Source organism: Grampus griseus (assembly GCF_964374135.1).
Source record: "Grampus griseus genome assembly, chromosome: 15".
Classification (NCBI taxonomy): Eukaryota; Metazoa; Chordata; class Mammalia; order Artiodactyla; family Delphinidae; genus Grampus; species Grampus griseus.
In genome coordinates this window covers 51,078,419-51,101,525 of record NC_139009.1, presented here as the reverse complement: position 1 = coordinate 51,101,525, position 23,107 = coordinate 51,078,419, and the positions used below count along the sequence as shown (strand labels likewise).

General features: G+C 41.7%; 1 protein-coding gene across 3 annotated transcripts in view; it reads left to right on the top strand.

Annotated features, from left to right (window-relative positions):
* The first annotated feature begins 3,008 nt into the window (after positions 1-3,008).
* The window catches only part of USP34 (ubiquitin specific peptidase 34), a 231,836-nt gene continuing 211,737 nt past the window's right edge, over positions 3,009-23,107 (top strand). For all 3 annotated transcript variants that reach the window (XM_082672022.1, XM_082672023.1, XM_082672021.1), the window contains exon 1: positions 3,009-3,135. In XM_082672022.1, the coding sequence (XP_082528148.1) occupies positions 3,093-3,135 (43 nt within the window). In that variant the 5' untranslated portion in view covers positions 3,009-3,092. The remainder of the gene's footprint in view (positions 3,136-23,107) is intronic.

The following is a 23,107-nucleotide window of genomic DNA, read 5'->3' as shown; positions in this document are numbered from 1 at the left end:
GAATCCTGGTCTGGGAAGATCCCACATGCCGCGGAGCAACTAAGCCCTTGCACCTAGAGCCCATGCTCTACAACAAAGAGAAGCCACTGCAGTGAGAAGCCCACACACCACAACGAAGGGTAGCCCCCACTTGCTGCAACTAGAGAAAGCCTGCGCACAGCAACGAAGACACAATACAGCCAAAAAAAAAAAAAAAAAAAGATTTTGTAACACATGAAAATATGAATCTTATTTCAATGTCTATATATTAAAAAATTTATTGGAACACATCCATACTTATTACGTTATGTATCATCTATGGCTGCTTTTGTGCTAACAGAGTTGAGTAGTTGTAATGAGGGACTTGGACTGCAACGCCTAAAATATTTACTATCTGGCTCATCACAGAAAAAGTTAGTTGAGCCCTCAAGCGATGACTGAAGAGCCGTGATCATTTATGACAATAATTCTCTAGATTCTCAAAGCATTTTAAACTAAGCACCATTTCATGTAATTTTTTAAAGTAAAAAAAATTAGGAGGCAAGCGCTTGTTAAGAAAATATTTCTTCAAAGGTCAGTGTTTCTTCCCTACCTCCTAGTACTCCACATTTATGGTAGTCCTCATTTTCAAGAACTGTTATGGGTTCTTTCTGGTCTTAAAAACATAGTTGACATATACTTACAAATACTTATTAAAAGAATGTCTGTATCAGTTAGAAATGTGTTTGGCTACAAGCAATGGAAATCTAAGAGTGGCTTAAGGAAAAAGGGATTTTTCTTGCATAAACAGTCTAGGGGTGGAGAGCTGCTCAAGGATGCATCAGGGTCCTACACATTATTATCAGCTTTATGGTTGGCTTTTACCCTGCTGTGGTTTCATCGTTTAAAAAAAAAAATCACAAACTGGATGCTGTATTACTTTGAGTATCAACACCTGTTTTGGGCAGAAAGAAGAAAGGATTAAGGGGCGTGTCTGCTGAATTTGTCCTTTTTTATTAGGAATAAAAAGACCCACTCAGCAGATTTCTGCTTACATTTCATTGGCAAGAACTCAAACAATATAGCCAACCCTAGAGAAACCATAACATATATTAAAAAAAATTTTATTTTATACTGGAGTATAATTGATTAACAATGTTAGTTTCAGGTGTACAGCAGAGTGATTCAATTATACACATACATGTATCTATTCTTTTTAAAATTCTTTTCCTGTATAGGTTATTACAGAGTATTGAGCAGAGTTCATAACATGATGTTTTAGACCAAACACAAATAGTCCTTGGGGCTTTCCTTTCGGAGACCAAGTTTCCCCAGTCTCAGGTCCACCTGAAAAACAAACTCGGGTTTGGCAAGTTTCCCTGCGGGAAAAGAAGAGGGGTGGGTGGGAATGACGCTAGATGGACAATGGCTGCTACAGGATACAAAGTCCGCAGAAATCCAAGTTTTGTGGGAGAGATAGGTAGAAGAGAAGATGATGGCACAACAGCTACAGCTCCTAAGAATCACCTGCTTCCATGGAACAACTTAAAACAGGTTTAGCAGACACTTTATAGCATCAAATTCAAGTGGCAGGAAGGCAAAGAATACCCGGAAGGTGGTCCTGGAGTGGAGGGATGGTGTGACCTAACCTCGACAAAACCTGTGTAAGAATTCCTACAAGGCCTCCATAGCTGCTCTGGCTACAGATCTTAGATACCATGTACACTACTTTTGGACTTTTCAGTCATATCTCTAAATAGACGTAGTGGATATAGAAATCAGTGAGGAAGGGTTCAATGCACTTGAGGAAAATTCTCCCCAAGCTAGCTAGCTGTTAGCACGACATCAAACTTCAGCTGAGTGTCCTCTTTCCTCCACCTGTTCTTCATTCTCCGCTCCCCGTCTAAATTCCCGTATAATTTGCTCTTCGCGGGGAAGCATATTACGCTATTTCAGGTGAAGACTCTTAAGGGCACTTCGAAGGGGGCCGTCTTGCGTAAAAAGGAGGAGATGCGATGCGAACACTCTTCACTCCGCCATTTCTAGTCACATCAAGGTGTCTTGCTGCTTGAGGACGGATGAGCCATACACACTAGAGGCTGGCGGAAAACACGCCTGCAGGTTAAGCCGGCCCCAGGCTGTTCCATTCTCACAAAACCCCGCGGGGAGAGCGCCGCGAGCCCCCACCTGGGCTGCGGCGTCGCACCGGCCAGCTCCCCTGAACTCTAGCCTCCCGCACCCCAAAGGCCTGAGCGCGGGGGAGGGGGACGGGACAAATTACTACCAAGTCTCCCTCGGGGACCCGGAGTTAAAATGGCGAAGCGCAGGGGCGGGGGAAAGGGCGGCGCTCGCGACCCGGCGCTCGCTGGTCCTCCGGGCTCGCGGAGTAGCCGCGGTGGGCGACGCCGCGCAACCGCGACCAGCTCTTTGCTCCGCCATCTTCTTCGAGTCACCCGGCCTCCCCCCGCGGCCGCGCTGGCTTCGCGCTTCCCTTCCGGCCGCTGACAGAGATCCGGGCTGGGCGGGGTGGGCGAGCGCGCGGAGGGGGTGGACCGAGGGCGGGGAGACTCGACGGAAGAGGAAAGGGAGGGCGGCGAGCTGGCCGCGGCGGGGTGTGGGGCGTGCGGCGTGTGTGCGGCGGGGGAGGTGGGAGGGCGGGAGGCGAAGAGAGGGAGGGAGGCGGAGGAATGAGAGCGCGAGGCGCTTCTCGTCGGCTCCTTCGCCCGGACGGAAAGAGCCGAGCGCAGCCCGAACGCTCTATTAAAATGGCGGCGGCGTCGGCGGTGGCCGCGGCGTCTGGTCGGTGAAGTGACTCTGCTGCTTCTCTCCCCACCCGCCCCCTCCCTCCCTCTCCCCTCCCCCCGTCCTTCCCCCCCTTCCCAGCCGCCGGCGCCTCAGCGCCCCTCCGGCCTGCGCACCTCCCCTCGCCCCCCTCCTCTCCCCCGCCCGCTCCGGGGACCGCCGGCCCCCTCCCCCATTCTCCTGCTCCCCGCCCCGTCCCCGCCGCCGCCCGCCCTAGTCGCCTCCCCGCCCGGCCGGCCGGCCCCCTCCTCCGCCTCTCTCCCCTCCCCCCCGCCGGTCGGGATCAGTCAGTGCGATCCGAAGCGGGGGAGGGGGGGGGCGGCGGCCGAACGATGTGCGAGAACTGCGCAGACCTGGTGGAGGTGTTAAATGAAAGTAAGTAGCCGCGGCGGCGGCCTGTCGGGGTGCACAGTTTGGGGTCCCCGCGCCGCTCTCCGGCTTCCCCGAGCTGCCGTGGCCTGCGGGAGGCGACGGCCGAGCCGGGCGGCTTGCGGGCCTAGCGCTCCGGGAAGGTGCGCGGTGGCGCGGCCGCTGCGGCGCCTCGGGCCCAGTCCGGCCCGGTTACCTGGGCGCCCGAGAGGGGGCCGTCGCGGAGCTCCGGCCAGGCCGGGCCTGAGCGGTCTCCGCTCTCGGAAAGTTTCCTCATTACAGGTGTCAATTAACGTAGGCACTAATGAACCTTCGCCTCCTTCGCCCTGCCGGGAAGGTGAGGGGAGGTGGGGTCCGAGGACGAGGCTCTCCTCTGTAGTCCGAACCCTTCGACCCTCCGGCCGCCCTCTTTGATTTTCAGCGTGCTGCCTAGGCCTCTTACCTGCTAATTTTCATTAAACTCCCTGCGAGGTGGTTGGTGGTTTTCCCGTCTCTTGGGGGTGTGTGGGTTGTATTAAACCTTTCTCTCTGACCTTAAATAGCTGAAAATGAGCTGATAGTGATGACTGGAACCTTTATACCTATTAAAAAATTAATTAATAATGTTTCTTCTTAGTGTACCATTCGTCGTTTTAATGGTAAATTCTCTTCTCTTAAGGAGAGTACTGTACTACAGGTACCATCCCGGGATAGTCATGGCCTGTCTCCTGGAATGAAAGGCCTTATTCCGTATGCTTTTATTACAGAGCGTGCACTGCTCTTTTCTAGTTAGATTCCTTTCATTTATTTTACTCCAGACCCTTGTAAGACGGTATTTTAGCTTAAAGAAACAAGACGTATTGCAAACTATTTCTGGGCCCAAAGGCCTAGTTGGACGAGGTGAATTACATAAAAGATTAATTTACAAAAAGTTGATTGTTGAGAAAATACTCACTTACGAACACCTTTTGTGGGTTTTGGATTTGTGTTTTGTGTGTGGTATTTCGAAAGACTTCCAAATTGTCTGTTTTCTAATACCATTCTTAAAAACAATTGATTATAAAGTGTATAGTCTTGTTTGTGTTTGAATTTTACTTTATTGACCAAAGGCAATAATAAAAGTGGAAGGGTTCTAGTTTACTTTCAACTCTATTTACTTCCTGACAGGTGGAAGCAGGCTTTTGCACAAATTCAAACTATACAGTATTTGTGTCATTCCAAATTTTCCTAGAATTTTAAGGTTATTTGTATTTATTTTGAGGTACTTTTATTTTTGGTGTAGGTGGTTTATGAAATGATAAACTTAATTCCTTAGTACTTATTTCAGTGAACTCTATTTTAAATGTCTCAAATGTCAGTTGTGTGATTATGGCTTGGTTTTTCTGAAACTGGAAAATGAATAGCTTTGCTATCTTATATATTAGGAGAAAACTGCTTTTAATAGTTTCGTTGGTGTTTAAAAATTATTTTAAACCTAACTATGACAATTAATTTTAAACATAGTATCTAAAGAAACTAAAGTTTGCTAATCCTTATTACCTTTTGAAAAGAGACATAATGAAGGGTTCTATTGAGGGTTATTTGGGAAACCCCTAGAACTTTGTCTAGAAGCACTCAAAAATGCAATCGATTTATGGAGTTAGCAATTTAGCTTTTGTTACCTTTAATTAAATATGGTTAATTGAACCAGGTTCACAAAATCTGGCCATGCAGACCCTTAAGAAACCTGTTTTAATGAACAGATAAGGATTTTCTGTTTGTGTATGAAAAATACTTTGTTTCTTAATATTTCCTATAAAGCTCAGTTTAAAAATTTGCCCTTTAAACTCTAATCTGACAATGAAGCTTCCTTAAAAAGAAATTACTTCAGTAATTTTATTTGTAGACTATACCAAGCTATGACTAGTTGCTTCTCCACTGTCCCCACCCCCAGTTCTTTTACAGTTGTTTTCATTTTCCCTTTGTGTAGTTCCTGTATCTCAAACATAAGATGCTCAAGTTCCCAGAGAGCAGAGGGTATTACTGTATCTCATTATGGTAACACTTATCCATGACTGGGTTGGAGCATAATGGCTGGAACTTGATAAAACTTATTGAATTAAAGTAGGTTATAAGTCTTTCTTATAATCTCACAATAATTATATATTAAGTCTGTCCTTTTTTCCCCCATAGGTTGTGTAAAGATGAGCATCATTTCATCCTTGATTAGAAATTCAGAGTTAAAGTCCCAAAATAATGTGCTCAGAATTCATCTTTCAATATAACTCCCCATAACAATTAAGAGAAGAAATAAAATTAGTATATATATATATTTGTTTTTTTATAAGAAACTTTATTCATTTATTTAGGCCACACCGTATGGCACGTGGGATCTTAGTTCCCTGACCAGGGATTGAACCCGAGCCCCCTGCATTGGAAGCACAGAGTCTTAACCACTGGACTGCCAGGGAAGTCCGTAAAATTAGTATATCTTTAGGTGGTGTGTTGGATAGAATTAAAATACCAAAAACTTATTTCTTGTCAAATTTACAAACACTGATCAAACCTAAAGAAGTCTTCCTTGACACACCAGTAAGTGTATAATCTAAAAATTTTGTGTTTTAAATGAAAAGGTAGACATGATGTGGATAGTATAGCTTTATATCTGATATGCTCAGAGTTTTGATAAGGTTAAGGACTTCCTATGAAACGTTTATTTTTAAATCTGGCAGAATGTAATGTAGTTAAACTAAAAATTGATGACAGAAGATAGTAAATAGCTTTCTTTGTCATCAGTTTTTGATGAGAATATTAATATTACCAGTTATACCTCTAGTCCTGCTGAGAATGTGAAGCTCTCAGCATAGAACCATATACAGGTATTCAGACACAGTACAGTTTTGCCTGTAGGTTAAGGGCCCATTGAAGCGTGTCCATGGAACCAGGCTAAGGACTTGGTGATAAGGACCTCCTTATACCCTTTTTTAGTAGTCTTGACGGGTATCTTAAAACTTGAAATTACATTTGAAAATAGCATTTGGCTTTAGTGTTAGAATAACCAGTTTCAACAGTACTAACATATTTGGGTTTTCATATTTTTTTCAATGCTTTGTTTTTAATAAGGAAGATGTTTTAAAATGTGGAATGTATTGAGTGAACTTTGCACCTATCAGTTTGTGGGGTTGCATTCAGTTTAGGAAATAATTTTAAGTTTATATCCCTTTGCTTGTTCTCTTGACTTTGTATATTTGCTACTTTAATAGCTACCTTTGTGAGCTAGTTTACTAAAGCTAAAAGCATTTCTGGATGTTGAGAAGCTGGAGGCCTGAAATTATGCTCTGGGCTATCAGCGTTGCTAGCTCAACTAGTAAATTGAGGTCACTGTTTGCCTTGGGGTAAATTTCTCCGACAGCAGAGTGAAAATGGCTTTAAATGTACATCCATCTTTTAAACCATTTGTGTGTTGTGGATTTTACTCTGTGTGTTTAGTGAATTAACCCTTTACGAAATGTTTTAAATGGGCAATTCATTTGTTGTTCCTAACTATCCTTTGTGATAGGCAGGAGCAAGTATTAGTATCTCTCTTTTTTTTTTTTGGCCTTGCTGTGCAGCTTGCGGGATCTTAGTTCCCCCACCAGGAATTGAACCTGGGCCCACCGCAGTGAAAGCGCAGGGTCCTAACCACTGGGGCACCAGGAAATTCCCTAGTATCTCAATTTTAACTGTGAAAACATTGAACCTCAGGCTAAGTGGTTTGCTAAAAATCACCTGTCACCTGCTTAGTTAGTAGTCAGATCTAAGCTAGAACTCAAGGTACTCCATCAGTATTTGCATTTTTATTTTTAAAGTATACTTTATTGAGCCATTTGTGTTGGGAACTTTTTCCATTCTTTGAGGTAGGTACTTTATCACCCTTTTTATTTTTTTTTTTATTTTTTATTTTTTTATCACCCTTTTTAGATAAGAAAACCAAGGCTTAAGAGTTTACGTAAGTTGCTTAGAGTCACATGACTTTATTTGGTGGAGTCAGAATTTGCACGGGACTTATCTCACGTCTTCTAGAAGACCATGCTCTTTAACCATTATGCTGTACTGTATAAACTTTACGATGATCTATTCAAATGGAAGACATTATGAATACACTGAATGGCAAAGTAAAAAATTACTAAATTTTTATGTGTTTTCACAAATCTGGGCATAATTTTGTGGTAATTGTAGAAAGAATTTAAAAGTGGTGGTAGAGACATTGCTTTGGGAGAGATCCCTGGTGTTCACCTTACTTGCTACAAGTAGTAAATTCTTCTTTCTTCTAAAAGAAAAAAAAATAATAATAAAAGTGGTGGTAAATGTAGCTGAATGGGAATGTCTTAATATATCTAAATGTTGTTAGCAGTGAGCTCTTTAGTAAACTAAACATTTCTGGGGTTTTTAAAAATATAAGTATATAGGCATGAAAAATCATTAGTAACATAACATTTTTTGGTAGACATTTATTCTGAAATTTGAACTGATACTGAAAATTGGAAATTTGATTTTACTACAATACAAAATACCAAATTACCAAAATTTTTAATTTGGTAAATTAATCTTGCTAAGAATATATACTCTTAAAACAGTTACTATTTGAAGTACTATTTTTCAAAGATCATAATACAATTTCAACTCATATCTTTATAAAGTAACTTATAAACCATAAAGCACTGCAGTGTGTAGATTTTTAATAGCAGACTGCATTGTCAGTGATAGCTATTGATAGCTAGGTTTAGCACTATATTCATGAAACGTGTTAATGTTTCTTATATGTTTAATAATGGGGCTTCCCTGGTGGCGCAGTGGTTAAGAATCTGCCTGCTAATGCAGGGGACACGGGTTTGAGCCCTGGTCTGGGAATATCCCACATGCTGCGGAGCAACTAAGCCCATGTGCCACAACTACTGAGCCAGCGCTCTAGAGCCCGCGAGCCACAATTACTGAAGCCTGTGCACCTAGAGCCTGTGCTCTGCAACAAGAGAAGCCACCGCAGTTAGAAGCCTGCGCACCGCAACTAAATAAAGCCGGCGCGCAGCAATGAAGACCCAAGGCAGCCGAACATAAATAAATAAATAAATAAATTTAAAAAAAAAGAATATGTACTTAAGTTACAGGCCATGCCCCTGCCCCCCCTTTTTTTTAATAGACAACAGCCTCCCTTTCTGGATGCTGAATTCCTTAAATTCAGGGGTCATATTTTGTTTCTTCTTTTCCCAGTACTAATATAGTGCCTTGTAGAGAGTAGGTGCCTAGTGAATATTTTAGTTAATGAAAAGTTTTTGTAGAAGAATGTGAGTACCTAGGCTCAGTGTTCTTGGGCCTATTGTCAGTAGTGATTTAGATATGAGAGTTTGTGGATAAATTATGCTGAAAGTGCAGATTATATTACATATATTGCTTATTCATAAATCAGTAGGTATGTACTTATAATAAGTATCCACCCTAACCAACTGTGTTCTAATTTTTTTTAAATTTATTTATTTATTTATTTATGGCTGTGTTGGGTCTTTGTTGCTGCACGTGGGCTTTCTCTAGTTGCGGCGAGCCGGGGGTGGCTGTTCGTTGTGCTGCGCAGGCTTCTCATTGCGGTGGCTTCTCTTGTTGCGGAGCACGGGCTCTAGGCGCCCGGCCTTCAGTAGTTGTGGCATGTGGGCTCATTAGTTGCGGCTCATGGGCTCTAGAGCACAGGCTTAAGTAGTCATGGTACATGGGCTTAGTTGCTCTGTGGCATGTGGGATCTTCCCGGATCAGGGCTCGAACCTGTTTCCCCTGCATTGGCAGGTGGATTCTTAACCACTGCATCACCAGGGAAGTCCAATATGTTCTAAATTAATAGATAATGCAAAAAGGCAAAAATTTTTCTATATAGGTGGTGAGATTTGAGTCTGTGGGATGAAATTTCACTAAATAACTTTTATTTATGTATTTATTTATGGCTGTATTAGGTCTTCATTGTGGTGTGCGGGCTTCTCATTGAGTGGCTTCTCTTGTTGTGGCGCACAGGCTCTAGGCCTGCGGGCTTCAGTAGTTGTGGCATGTGGGCTCAGTAGTTGTGGCTTGTGGGCTCTAGAGCACAGGCTCAGTAGTTGTGGTGCACGGGCTTAGTTGCTCCACAGCATGTGGGATCTTCCCGGACCAGGGCTTGAACCCGTGTCCCCTGCATTGGCGGGTGGGTTCTTAAGCACCCACCAGGGAAGCCCACTAAATTACTTTTATTTAAGATTTTATATACCAGGAAAATAATTGGACTTTTAACCTTTTAATGTGATTAACACCTGTTAATGTTATTTTTCTCTCAAATTCCATAGAAATTAAAAAGTCTCCAAATGTAGGTTACTCAGTTAATTGAGAACTGATGTAGGATACACATTGCCTCCTCTTGCACCTTTTTAAAATAAATTTATTTATTTATTTTATTTATTTTTGGCTGTGTTGGGTCTTTGTTGCTGTGCATGGACTTTCTCTAGTTGTGGTGAGCAGGGGCTACTCTTCGTTGCGGTGTGCTGGCTTCTCATTGTGGTGGCTTCTGTTGCGGAGCACGGGCTCTAGGCACACGAGCTGCAGTAGTTGTGGCTCGCGGGCTCTAGAGCACAGGTTCAGTAGTTGTGGCACACGGGCTTAGTTGCTCTATGGCATGTGGGATCTTCCTGGACCAGGGCTCGAACCTGTGTCCCCTGCATTGGCAGGTGGATTCTTAACCACTGCGCCACCAGGGAAGCCCATTCTCTTGCACTTTTTTTAATTTTAACTATGGAAGGGACAGGTTTCCCTTCCTGCCCTGGCTATAACCTCTTCTAGGGACCTTCTAGTTTACATCCCCTGAAAGACCTTTCTCCCTAACCATCGCTGATTGGATTCCAAATAGACTTCTGACCTGGTGGATTGGTGAGACTGTTGTCCATCAATCAGATTTTTTCCTGTCAGAATGTTTGAACTAAAGAGCCAGGTAAGGCTTCCCTGGTGGCGGAGACTATTTGCAGAAGAGAATTGGGGCAAATTTTTGGAAATAGTTGATATTGAAGCTCTATAAAGAGACAGAAGTTAATACCCTCTTGGCTTTCTTTTTTATTTATTTCTCTGCACCAGGTCTTAGTTGTGGCAGGCTCCTTAGTTGTGGCTCCAGGGCTCATTTAATTGTGGCATGCATGTGGGATCTAGTTTCCTGACCAGGGGTCACACCCGGGCCCCCTACATTGGGAGTGTGGAGTCTTATCCACTCTGCCACCAGGGAAGTTCCCCTGGTGGCTTTCTTCTTTTTGTTTTTTTTTTTTTTTCGGTACGCGGGCCTCTCACTGTTGTGGCCTCTCCCGTTGCGGAGCACAGGCTCCGGACGCGCAGGCTCAGCGGCCATGGCTCACGGGCCCAGCTGCTCCGTGGCATGTGGGATCTTCCCGGACCGGGGCACGAACCCGTGTCCCCTGCATCGACAGGCGGACTCTCAACCACTGCGCCACCAGGGAAGCCCAGCCCCCTAGTGGCTTTCTAATACTGAAGCTAGTGCTCCTATTTAGCTGTCTCCCCTGTACATACTATTTGAGTTAATGTGCAACCAGAAGAGTTTTGATTCAAGTATTGCCCCATGATGAGCTCTCCTGTATTGGAAATTAGGTGTAATCTTCAGCTGTGAGTGCTTCATTATAATCTGGCTTACTTTCTTGGAACATGTTGGGCAGGTGTCATCTGTGGTGTTTGGTGGCAGGAAAAAGCTTAAGAACCTCTGTTGTTTGCGTACTCATCTCTTTACCAGTGTGTTTAGTCTTTTTGAAGAGAATAAAGGTAGCCTTGTTGTTTTTCATTCTAAAAAGGATACCTGCTTTTTTAGAAAAAAATCAAATAGTGCAGAAAATAATAAAGAAAATTAGGATAACCGAAACTGTTTACCAAAGAAATCGTTCATGTTTTGGCAAACATCTCTTAAGTCATTCTTTTCTCTCTTTCCTCAGATACACTATTTCGTGTAAATAAACTGATTACATATTACTCTATATTATTATTTTTTAAAATAAATTTATTTATTTATTTATGGCTGAGTTGGGTCTTCGCTGCTGCCCACGGGTTTTCTCTAGTTGTGGCGAGCAGGGGCCACTCTTCGTTGCGGTGTGCGGGCTTCTCATTGCGGCGGCTTCTCTTGTTGTGGAGCACGGGCTCTAGGTGTGCAGGCTTCAGTAGTTGTGGCTTGCTCTGGAGTGCAGCCTTAGTAGTTGGGGTGCATGGGCTTATTAGTTGCTCCATGTCATGTAGGATCTTCCCGGACCAGGGCCCGAACCTGTGTCCCCTGTATTGGCAGACGGATTCTTAACCACTGCGCCACCAGGGAAGTCCTTATATTATTTTTACTAATAAGATGTAGCTACCTTTCCATGTTAATATGCACTTACATTATCATTTTTAATGGCTTTAGTGTAGTATTCCATTACTTGGTCATACTGTAACTTAATCAGTCCTCTAATGATGGGCATTTGGGTTGTTAATGACTTTGTAATTGTCTGATTATCACCTTGAAGATAGCCTCTGAAATCACATTGCTGAGTAGTTCATGCAGCATATCTGGAAGGAAATCTGGCAATATGATAAAACTTTTTAAAAATTGTCCTTCCAACATTAGAGCATGAGTGTAAAGCCTTCATAATCTTAAAGTGTTTATTTTGACTCTGAGGTCTGTGGGGCTGTTTTAGCAATGTATTGGTTCTAAACCACCATAAGACAAATTTGGAAGGGACTTTTTATTCTGGGTAACTTTGCTGCCAGACTCATGAACTTTATTCTGATTATTGAGAAAGGCTCAGTAACCAGTGATGAATGTAGAAGTATAAGAGCAGTAGTAAGAGCACTAACTCAGAATAAATTGAGACATGAAAATGCTTAAGACAATAGAGCTTTTGAAGTTGTGTTCAAAGTAAGATAAGGGGATAGTGGACCCACTGCTTGGGTGGGTATATTAGAGGGTGGTGATCAGGAGAATGTTGTTTTACTCTAATAATTTTTCCATTTTCCCTTCTAAGAGGAATCCGCAAACCCTCAGGATAAATCACACATTAAGAGAGACTCTAACCTCTAGATTGGTAAGGAATAATGAGAGCTTTATCAGTAGTGTTAAGAGTTAAAAATCTTCAGGAATGGCAGATTCTTTTCAGCGAAGGGGATAGAGCTATGGTTGTGTGTGATTATGAACCTTTAGCTTATTAAATTTCTAGAAAAGCAGATATTGGCAGGTATTATTTTGGAAGCTATAAGAGAAACTTGCCACTATTAAATAATCAAGCACTTACTAAAGAGTGAAAGGATAGTAAAAAATTGATGTGGCACTAGTAACTTATGTTAAACCAATCTCATTTTATTTTGATATAGAAGTAAATATGGTAAAACCTGGAACTATCACTATAGATATGACATATTTTGATTACATGAAGGCACTTGACAGAATCTGAAGCTATCCCTGTGAAAGAAATGAGGGTTTTTTTGGGTCAACTTTGAGGGATTTCACTGATGGCAAGCCACAGAATCTTGTCCTTAATTCTTTCTTCTTCAAGATTTATAGTAATGAGCCTCAGTTTTGAAACTATTCCTTGGAGTGGCATTGTCCCTATTTCAGGGCAGTGAGGGTGACTTTGGAATCTGTTTCAAGATGAAAAGCTCATTTTGATCTGTTTTGTAAATTGGGGCTCCATGTAAGATTTTTTTGGCAGGGGAGCAAAGGGTGTAGGTGCTTTATAAATAAGCTTGAAAACCATTAACAATGTTGGTGCTGAAAAAGCCAGCACAATATGAAACTGTTTTCAAGTATTGTAGGTAGTAGTGCAGTGCTTATGCAGTTGAAATACTGTGTTGAATTATATACAACACAGAGACAGACAGCTTCTGAAGCTATTTGAATACTGTGCAGTTTCACATATCTTCATGGCACCTCATAAAAATCATGAGAAATAGAATGATTTGGCCAAGGTTACATAGCTAGTAAGTAGCAGAGCTTGGACTAGAATTTAGTTCTTATTCCTACTCAGTATACTTTTCTCTAACCATGCTGTTCTGTTTTTATTTTTTTAAAGAGGAACTTGACTTTGGGAGTTGGGAAACCCATGAAAAACAAAGGGACTATAGAGAGATTAATTCTGGCTAAAGTGGATTAGGCAAGGTTTCAAGGAAAGTGGAAGATGAACTGGGCCTTTAACTGGTTGGAATAGTTACTGGGAATGAGGGGAGTGGACTAGCTTACCAGATTTGTGCGACTCTGCATGACATAGGCACTGCTAACCTCATCCCCTTGCTTGCTTTGTTTTCTTTCAGTGATGTTCTTTACTGCCATTGAGCCTTTATTTTTCCCTGGAACTTAATCACCTTTCTATGCCTTTAGTTTTTCAGAGAGGCCTTTATTGAGCATCCAGTCTAAAGTAGTTCAGGTTCTTATCCTTCATAGCACTTACAACAGTTTAAACTATTTTTATTTTTTATTTATTTATTTTATTTATTTGGTTGTGCTGGCTCCTTAGTTGTGGCATGCATGTGGGATCTAGTTCCCTGACCAGGGATCGAACCCGGGCCCCCTACATTGGGAGTGTGGAGTCTTAACCACTGTGCCACCAGGGAAGTCCCCACTTACCACAGTTTAGAATTATGTATTTATTTTTATTTACTTATTTAATGTCTTTTTAGTTTTTATTTTTTTTGGCTGCACCGCGTGGCTTGTGGGATCTTAGCTCCCTGATCAGGGATTGAACCCTCGCCCTCAGCAGTGAACACGCAGAGTCCTAACCACTGGACCACCAGAGAATTCCCTTTAATGTCTTTTTATTATACAGGGTTACAAGTTCTGTGATTGTGACTAGCTTACATTAACTGAGTTTCACAGTGTCTACACATACTAGGATCAATATGTATCTGCTAAAATATCTGAAAAATCTTAAGATCACTGGAAGTGGTTAATGGAAGATGAGGGTAGGCTGGATGTGGTAGTTTTTCCTGTTTTCTCAAATTTTGGGGACATTTCAAGTACTGTCAATCCTTGCTTTTGTGATGTCTTGCTCAGCACCCCCCTTCATAAAAAGGTGCTTCATTGATTTAAAAAAAAAAAAACCCTCATTTTGTTAAGTTGTGTTTTGTTTTTTTCCCTGAATGTCCCTTGAGATTAACCCTTATGGATTAAAAATCTAAGATTGGGAATTAGTTTTTGAACCCAAGTCAGGACTCTGTTGCAAGAACCAGAAAGAACACCCCATTTGGCAGAAAGGAAAAGGAGTTTTTTATTTTATTTTTAATTAAAAAAAAAATTTATTATTTGTTCATTTTTGGCTGTGTTGGGTCTTAGTTGCTGCGCGCAGGCTTTCTCTAGTTGTGGCGAGCGGGGGCTACTCTTCGTTGCGGTGCACGGGCTTCTCATTGCAGTGGCTTCTCTTGTTGCGGAGCATGGGGTCTAGGCACGCGGGCTTCAGTACTTGTGGTGCACGGCCTCAGTAGTTGTGGCTCGCAGGCTCTAGAGCGCAGGCTCAGTAGTTGTGACGCACGGGCTTAGTTGCTCCGCGGCATGTGGGGTCTTCCTGGACCAGGGCTCGACCTGTGTCCCCTGCCTTGGCAGGCGGATTCTTAACCACCACGCCACCAGGGAAGTCCTGAAAAAGGAGTTTTTAAAAAGTTGTAACTGAGCAGTGCAGGTGTGTGCTATGTTCTGGTATGGTCTACTCTTTTTTTGTTTGTTTGATTTTGTCTTTTAATTGAAGTATAGTTGATTTATAGTGTTGTGCTAATTTCTGCTGTACAGTGAAGTGATTCAGTTATACATGTATATACGTTATTTTTTATATTCTTTTCCCATTATGATTTGTCACAGGCTATTGAATATAGTTTCCTTGTGGTATACAGTAGGACCTTGCTGTTTATCCATTCTGTGTCTAATAGTTTGCATCTACTAACCCCGAACTCCCGATCCATCCCTCCCCCACCCCCCCCACCTTGGTAACCACAAGTATGTTCTCTCTGACTGTGAGTCTGTTTCTGTTCTGTAGGTAGGTTTATTTGTGTCATATTTTAGATTCCACATATAAGTGATATCATATGATATTTGTCTTTTTCTTTCTGACTTGCTTAGCTAAGTATGATGAGCCCTGGGTCCATCCATGTTGCTGCAAATGGCATTATTTCATTCTTTTTTATGGCTGAGGTGTATTCCATTGTATATGCGTACCACATTTCCTTTATCTATTTGTCTGGTGATGGACATTTACATTGTCCCATATCTTGGCTATTGTGAATAGTGCTGCTGTGAACGTAAGGGTGTGTGTATCTGTTTGAATTAGTTTTGTCCGGATAAATGCCCAGGAGTGGGATTGCTGGATCATATGGTAGTTCTCGTTGTAGTTTTTAAAAAAAATAAATTTATTTACTTTATTTATTTTTGGCTGCATTGGGTCTTCGTTGCTGCGCACAGGCTTTCTCTAGTTGTGGCGAGCGGGGGCTGCTCTTCGTTGTGGTGTGTGGGCTTCTCATTGCGGTGGCTTCTCTTGTTGTGGAGCATGGGCTCTAGGCATGTAGGCTTCAATAGTTGTGGCATGTGGGCTCAGTAGTTGTGGCTCGTGGGCTCTAGAGCGCAGGCTCAGTAGTTGTGGTGCACGGGCTTAGTTGCTTCACGGCATGTGGGATCTTCCTGGATGAAGGCTTGAACCCGTGGCCCCTGCATTGGTGGGTGGATTCTTAACCACTGTGCCACCAGGGAAGCCCCTATTTTTAGTTTTTTGAGGAACCTCCATACTGTTTTCCATAGTGGCTGAACCAATTTACATTCCCACCAACAGTGTAGGAGGGTTCCTTTTCTCCTAGTGTGGTCTACTCTTAATCTGCAGATTCATAGCATTATCAAGACTTCATTTCTCTGTGGCTTGCTCTGCTGTGCTTCCTTGGTTTTGACCTAAGTTTGGCCCTTCTCAGAGTAGCAGAAATGGCTACTGCACACCATCTTTATACTACACTGTTTGCAAATCACATGTTTATACTACGCAGAGCAAAAAAGAGAGAATCTCTTCTGAAACCTACTGTACAAGAACAAGGAAGCTGCTTTTTCCAAAACCTGGCTAGCAGATGGTGCTTCATAGATCATTGGCCCATGTTTTTATTATAGGCCTTATTCCTGAAGTAGAGTTCAAAGAGGATGGATTTTGGTTGGCTTAAACTGATGACCTATTCCTGAAGCTGATCCCACCAAACCTCATAGCTAAAAAATGGTAAGTGTTACCCCAAAAGAAATTTGGCATGTTGTGATTATGAAGAAGGTGAAATTGTTTTTGGACAGCAAGCACACAGATATCTAGTACACTGGTATACTGAAAACCTTTTTTTTTTTTTTTTGGCAGTTTTGTAACTTTTTTTGACAGTCAACAGTTAGTTCTCATCCACATCAACTAAGTTTTTGAAAGTGATGACAGGTACCTAGATAACCAACGTATAGAGTTTGTCTATTTATTTTATAAGTGTATTTTTTAAAAAAAATTATTTAGGCTGCACTGGGTCTTAGTTGCGGCATGCGGGAGCTTAATTGTGGCATGCAGACTTCTTGGTTGTGGCATGCATGCGGGATCTAGTTCCCTGACCAAGGATCGAACCTGGGCCCCCTGCATTGGGAGCGTGGAGTCTTACCAGGGAAGTCCCTAGAGTTTGTTTATTGAATCTTCATCCTCATTGTGTTTTCTGGATAACCACACATGGATACAGTATGGGACATTCCTAATTCTTTGGCTCATACTGTTTTGTTGAGCATGGTGTCAGTGTGCACATCTGGAGATCCTGTTTTCTAAATGGCAGATTTCTGGATCTCTTTCAGTGCTTGAGGGGCACGCTTCTTGAAGCTGACTCTGGATGCACTTGTGAATGTTGATGGTATAGTCTCTGGTTGCTAACCAGAATGGTTGAATGGCCTTCTTCTCTTCACCCTTCTTTGCAGGAGTCGTTCTGCTGGGTCCAGTTTGGAAAATTGAAAACCATTTCTTTTTGTTTGTTTGCTTGCTTGTTTAAATTTCATTCATTCATTTATTTATTTTTGGCTCTGTTGGGTCTTTGTTGCTGCTCATGGGCTTTCTCTAGTTGTGGGGAGCAGGGGCCACTCTTTGTTGTGGTGCGCAGGCTTCTCATTGCGGTGGCTTCCTTGTTGCGGAGCGCGGGCTTTTAGGTGCGCGGGCTTCCGTAGTTGTGGCATGTGGGCTCAGTAGTTGTGGCTCGCAGGCTCTAGAGCGCATGCTCAGTAGTTGTGGCGTATGGGCTTAGCTGCTCCATGTCACGTGAGATCTTCCTGGACCAGGGCTCGAACCCGTGTCCCCTGCATTGGCAGGCGGATTCTTAACCACTGCGCCACCACGGAAGTCCCAAAAACCATTTTTTTTTTAACATCTTTATTAGAGTATAATTGCTTTACAGTGGTGTGTTAGTTTCTGCTTTATAACAAAGTGAATCAGTTATACATATACACATGTCCCCATATCTCTTCCCTCTTGCATCTCCCTCCCTCCCACCCTCCCTATCCCACCCCTCTAGGTGGTCACAAACCACCTAGCTGATCTCCCTCTGCTATACGGCTGCTTCCCACTAGCTATCTATTTTACGTTTGGTGGTGTATATATGTCCATGCCACTCTCTCACTTTGTCCCAGCTTACCCTTCCCCTCCCCGTATCCTCAAGTGCATTCTCTAGTAGGTCTGCATCTTTTTCCAAAAACCATTTCTTAACATTCTATTTACTGACTTGATTATTTTTTGTGTGTCTTACCTTAACTCTTTATGTTTGAATACTTTTTTTCAATATATAACAAATATATTGAATATTTTATACATGTAAGCATTTGCTGTATGCTGTGGTAGATACAGAGATACATTTAGATGTATATCTATTCTTAAGGAAGGTCAGAGTACAATACAGATGAGGCAGTAGGATAATAGTTGAGTGATCATTGATCTTACAGACCTGAGTTCAAGTCTTGTTCCTGTCATTTATTAGATCTCTGGCTTTGGTTATGTTCCTTAATCTCTTAGTGCCTTCTTACTTACTTGAAAATGAGGACAATAATGACTTAAATACAGGGATTTTGTGAGGATTAAATAAGATAATGCATATCAACACTTAACACAGTGCCAGTGTAAGAAATATACAAAAAACAATGGTATGAAAAGACAAATGGTAAATTCCATTAAAGTATATATAGCTGAAGTGCAGTGGGAGGAGTTTAGTTTTCTAAGATTGGAGAAGGCTTCATGGAGTTGATAGAATTTAAGTTGATCTTTGAGTAATTTTCTTTTTAATGATTGCAATTGGAGAAATGGTTATTTCAGTAAAAAGAGTTTTGTTAAAACTTTGGTATATATCATTCCAGCTAATTTTCGGTATTTATAAAAAATTGATTTCATATGTACTGTTTGCTTTTTTAAGGAGCATTTTCTCATTTACTTATGTATATCTGAGAACAGAATTTAATGGCAGCCTACTTTTAGTCTTTTGAATATAACACGTATTTAACTAGCGTTTTTCCTGTGAAGAAAAAAATAAATTAAAATATCCTTGCGCATAGAAATTTGGGTCATGTCCAGGGTCAATAGGTAGAAACTTTTAAGGCTTCTGTTGGTACATTGCCTACTAGAAGGGTTATACTAATTTATACCCCAACAGTAGTATTTGAGAGTGCCTGTTTATTTGCATTAGATATTTTGAAGAATCCATATAGTAGAGGAAAAACAGATATTGTCACTATCCAAAACTACTTGGTTCCTGCAAGAGTTCAGATATTGAGGATTATTGCATTGTTTGTATTGACATGTTTGGTTTCTGAGTTTTATTTATTTATTTTAAATTTATTTATTTATGGCTGCGTTGGGTCTTCGTTGCTGCGTGCGGGCTTTCTCTAGTTACGGCGAGTGGGGGCTACTCTTCCTTGCAGTGAGCGGGCTCCTCATTGTAGTGACTTCTCTTGTTGTGGAGCACAGGCTCTAGGCGCATGGGCTTCAGTATTTGTGATACGCGGGCTCAGTGGTTGTGGCTCGTGGGCTCTGGAGCGCAGGCTCAGTAGTTGTGGCACACGGGCTTAGTTTTCTCTGCGGCATGTGGGATCTTCCCAGACCAGGGTTTGAACCCGTGTTCCCAGCATTAGCAGGCGGATTCTTACCCACTGTGCCACCAGGGAAGTTCTGGTTCCTGAGTTTTAATGAGTATTCTACTGTTATTTAGAAAAGCTTTTCCCACTCTGAGATCAGATATTCAGTTAAGCTTTTTTCTAGTTTTTATAAATTGTTTAATTTTTAATCCATCTAGAATTTATTTTGGTGTAAGTTATGAAGTGGATCTAATATTAGTTTTACCAAACTATTACTCATTGATCTTAGCGTCCATCTAGTTTTTCACTGTTTTGATATGCCACCTCTGTCTTATACAGAATTTTTGAGTATATTCCTGGAGGTCTATTTTTAAGCTTTTTATTGTTTAATTGTTTGGTTTTAATTTAGTTGCTTCATGATATATTTTAGTACCTGAAAATATTAAACCACATTGCTAGTGAAAAGTTACTTATTCCTTGAGATAAAACTTCAGAATTCTTTTGTTGTTGTGTTGCCCCCCTTTCCTCACATTCTGTTGGAATTTTTATTGAAATTGCATAATGTTTTTAAATAGGAGCATGAGTTGACATCTTACAGTATTGATTCTGCCACTTCAGGAAGCATAATGTGCTTTCTCATTTATATAATCTTTGTGAAACTTTGTGGGGTTTTTCCTTTATGTAGATTCTGCACGTTTCCTTTATAATTATCCCTAGGTATTTTTATTTCTTCTTATAAATTGAATTTTCACACACCTTTATCATTAATTATTTTGCTTTATTTTGATAACAGTTTTATTGAGATACGTACCTTACATGTCACCCATTAAAACTGTACAACTCGGTGGCTTTCACTGTATTCACAGAATTATGCAATCATCACCACAGTCAATTTTAGAGCACTTTCATCACCTCAGAAAGAAACCCCACACCTTTTAACTATCACTCTAAATCCCCTGTCCTCCCAGCCCTAAGCAAGAGTCTACTTTCCCTATGTATTTGCCTATTTTGAGTCTTTCATATAAATGGAATAATAGTATATCTTGTGACTGACTTCTTTCACTTAGCATATTTTCAAGATTCATCCATGTTGGACATGTATCAGTTCTTCGTTCCTTTCTGTGACTGAATAATAGACATTGTATGAACATAGTCCATTTTTTTTTTCTTTTTTTGGCCGCACCGTGTGGCATGCAGGATCTTCCCCGACCAGGGATCAACAAACCCATGCCTCCTGCAGTGGAAGCATGGAGTCTTAACCAGTGGACCAGGAGGGAAGTCCCCACATTTTGTTAATGCATTCCTCAGTTGATGGACATTTGGGTTGTTTCTACCTTTTGGCTCTTATGAATAATGCTTCTGTGAACATTTATGTAAAACGTTTTCCATGGACTTAGTTTTTACTTCTCACAGGTACCTGGGAGTGGAATTACGTGGTCAAACGGTAACTCAGTTTTACATTTTGAAAAACTGCCAAACTGTTTTCCAAAATGATGCAACATTTTATATTCCCTTCAGCAGTGTATGAGGGTTCCAGTTCCTCAACATCCTCATCAACACTTGTTATTTTGACTGTTTTATTCTAGCCATCCTAGTGAGCTTAAAGTGGTATCTCATTGTGTTTTTTTTTTTTAATGTGGAATCTTTAGTTGTGGCATGCGGGATCTTTTTTGTTGTTGTTGCGGCATGCAGACTCTTAGTTGCGGCATGTGGGATCTAGTTCTCTGAGCAGGGATTGAACCCAGGCCCCCTGCATTGGGAGCATGGAGTCTTAGCCACTGGACCACCAGGGAAGTTCCTCTCACTGTGGTTTTGATTTGCCTTTCCCTGTTGAATGATGATGATGAATATCTTTTCATATGCTTATTTATCATTTGTATATCTCCTTTGGAGAAATGTCCATTCAGATCCTTTGCTCACTTTTTAATTGGGTTATTTATTTTTTATTATTGGGTTGTCAGAGTTCATTAATATATATTCTAGACACGCGTCCCTTATCAGATATATATAATTCGCAAATTTTTTCTCCCATACCGTGGGTAGTCTTTTCACTTCATCACTACTGTTCTTTGAAGCACAAAAGGTTTTAATATTGAAGTTCAGTTTATTTATTTCTTTTGTTGCTTGTGCTTTTGGTATCATGTCTATTGCCAGAATGCATTGCCAAATCCAAAGGCATGAAGAACTTACCCCTATGTTTTCTTGTAAGTTTAATAGTTTTGGTTCCTATATTTAGGTCTTTGATCCATTTTGAGTCAATTTCTTGTACACGGTATGAGGTAAGGGTCCAACTTCATCCTTTTGTATGAGGCTGTCCAGTTGTTCTGCCACCATTTGTAGAAAGACATTTTCCATTGAGTGATCTTGGCAGCTTTGTTGAAAATCAGTTGACTGTGGATGAATGGGTTTGTTTTTGGACTCTCATTTCTTCTTCTTCTTTTTTTTTTTTTTAAAGCAGACATCCCTTCTTTTATTTATTTATTTACTTATTTATTTATTTGGCTGTGTTGGGTCTTCGTTGCTGTGCGCAGGCTTTTCTCTAGTTGCGGTGAGCGGGGGCCACTCCTCGTTGTGGTGAGCGGGCCTCTCATTGCGGTGGCCTCTCCCACTGCAGAGCACGGGCTCTAGGCGTGCGGGCCTCAGCAGTTGTGGCACACGGGCTCAGTAGTTGTGGCACACGGGCTCAGTAGTTGTGGCTTGCGAGCTCTAGAGCGCAGGCTCAGCAGTTGTGGTGCACGGGCCCAGCCGCTCCGCGGCATGTGGGATCTTCCCGGACTGGAACATGAACCCGCGTCCCCTGCATCGGCAGGCGGACTCTCAACCACTGCGCCACCAGGGAAGCCCCAGAGTATAAGTTTTGCATTTCTTCTTATTAAATATATTCCCAAGAATTTTATTTTTTTAAGTCATGAGATGTCACATTAAAGTCTCCTTTTTAAAAAAAATATTTATTTATTTATTTTATTTATTTTTGGCTGCGTCAGGTCTTAGTTGCAGCACGTGGGCTCTAGTTGAGGCACGTGAGCTCAGTAGTTGTGGTGCGTGGGCTTAGATGCCCTGCAGCATGTGGAATCCTAGTTCCCTGACCAGGGATCGAACCCACATCCCCTGCATTGGAAGGCAGATTCTTTAGCACTTGACCACCAGGGAAGTTCCGAATTTTATTGTTTCTGATGTAAATGGAATTGTTTTGTACGTTTCATTTAAAAATTTTTTTTTAAATTTTTGGCTGCATTGCGTCTTCATTGCTGCGTGCAGGCTTTCTCTAGTTGCGGTGAGCGGGGGCTACTCTTCGTTGCGGTGCACGGGCTTCTCATTGCGGTGGCTTCTCTTGTTGAGGAGTGCAGGCTTCCATGGTTGTGGCACGTGGGCTCAGTAGTTGTGGCTCACAGGGTCTAGAGCACAGGCTCAGTAGTTGTGGCACATGGGCTTAGTTGCTCCGTGGCATGTGGAGTGCTCTTGGACCAGGGCTCGAACCTGTGTCCCTTGCATTGGCAGTGCCACCAGGGAAGTCCTCTGTTTCATTTTTGCATTGCTTGTTGCTAGTGTATAGAAATACAATTGATTACTTGTTTATTAATTTTCTTTAGTGATTCCTTAAGACTTTCTTAGGATTTATACAAGATCATGTCATCTGTGAATAGAAACAGTTTTACTTCCTTTTCAATTGGGATATGTTTTGTTTCATATAACCCTTTATTATTAAATCTGTATCTTCATTTGGTTCCATCAGTGGTTCTTAAAGTTTGATGTGTGGACCCTGGGGGTCCCAGAGAGCCTTTCAAGGGGTCTGAGAGGTAAGTCATATTTGCCTTTTGGTTAATATTTTCACTGGTACTGCAAAGGCATGGTGGATAAAACACATTGCAGGAAATAACACAGTGCACTAAGTAGTTAATGTAATCTTTGCTGCCAAGCACTTGCTGTTTAAAA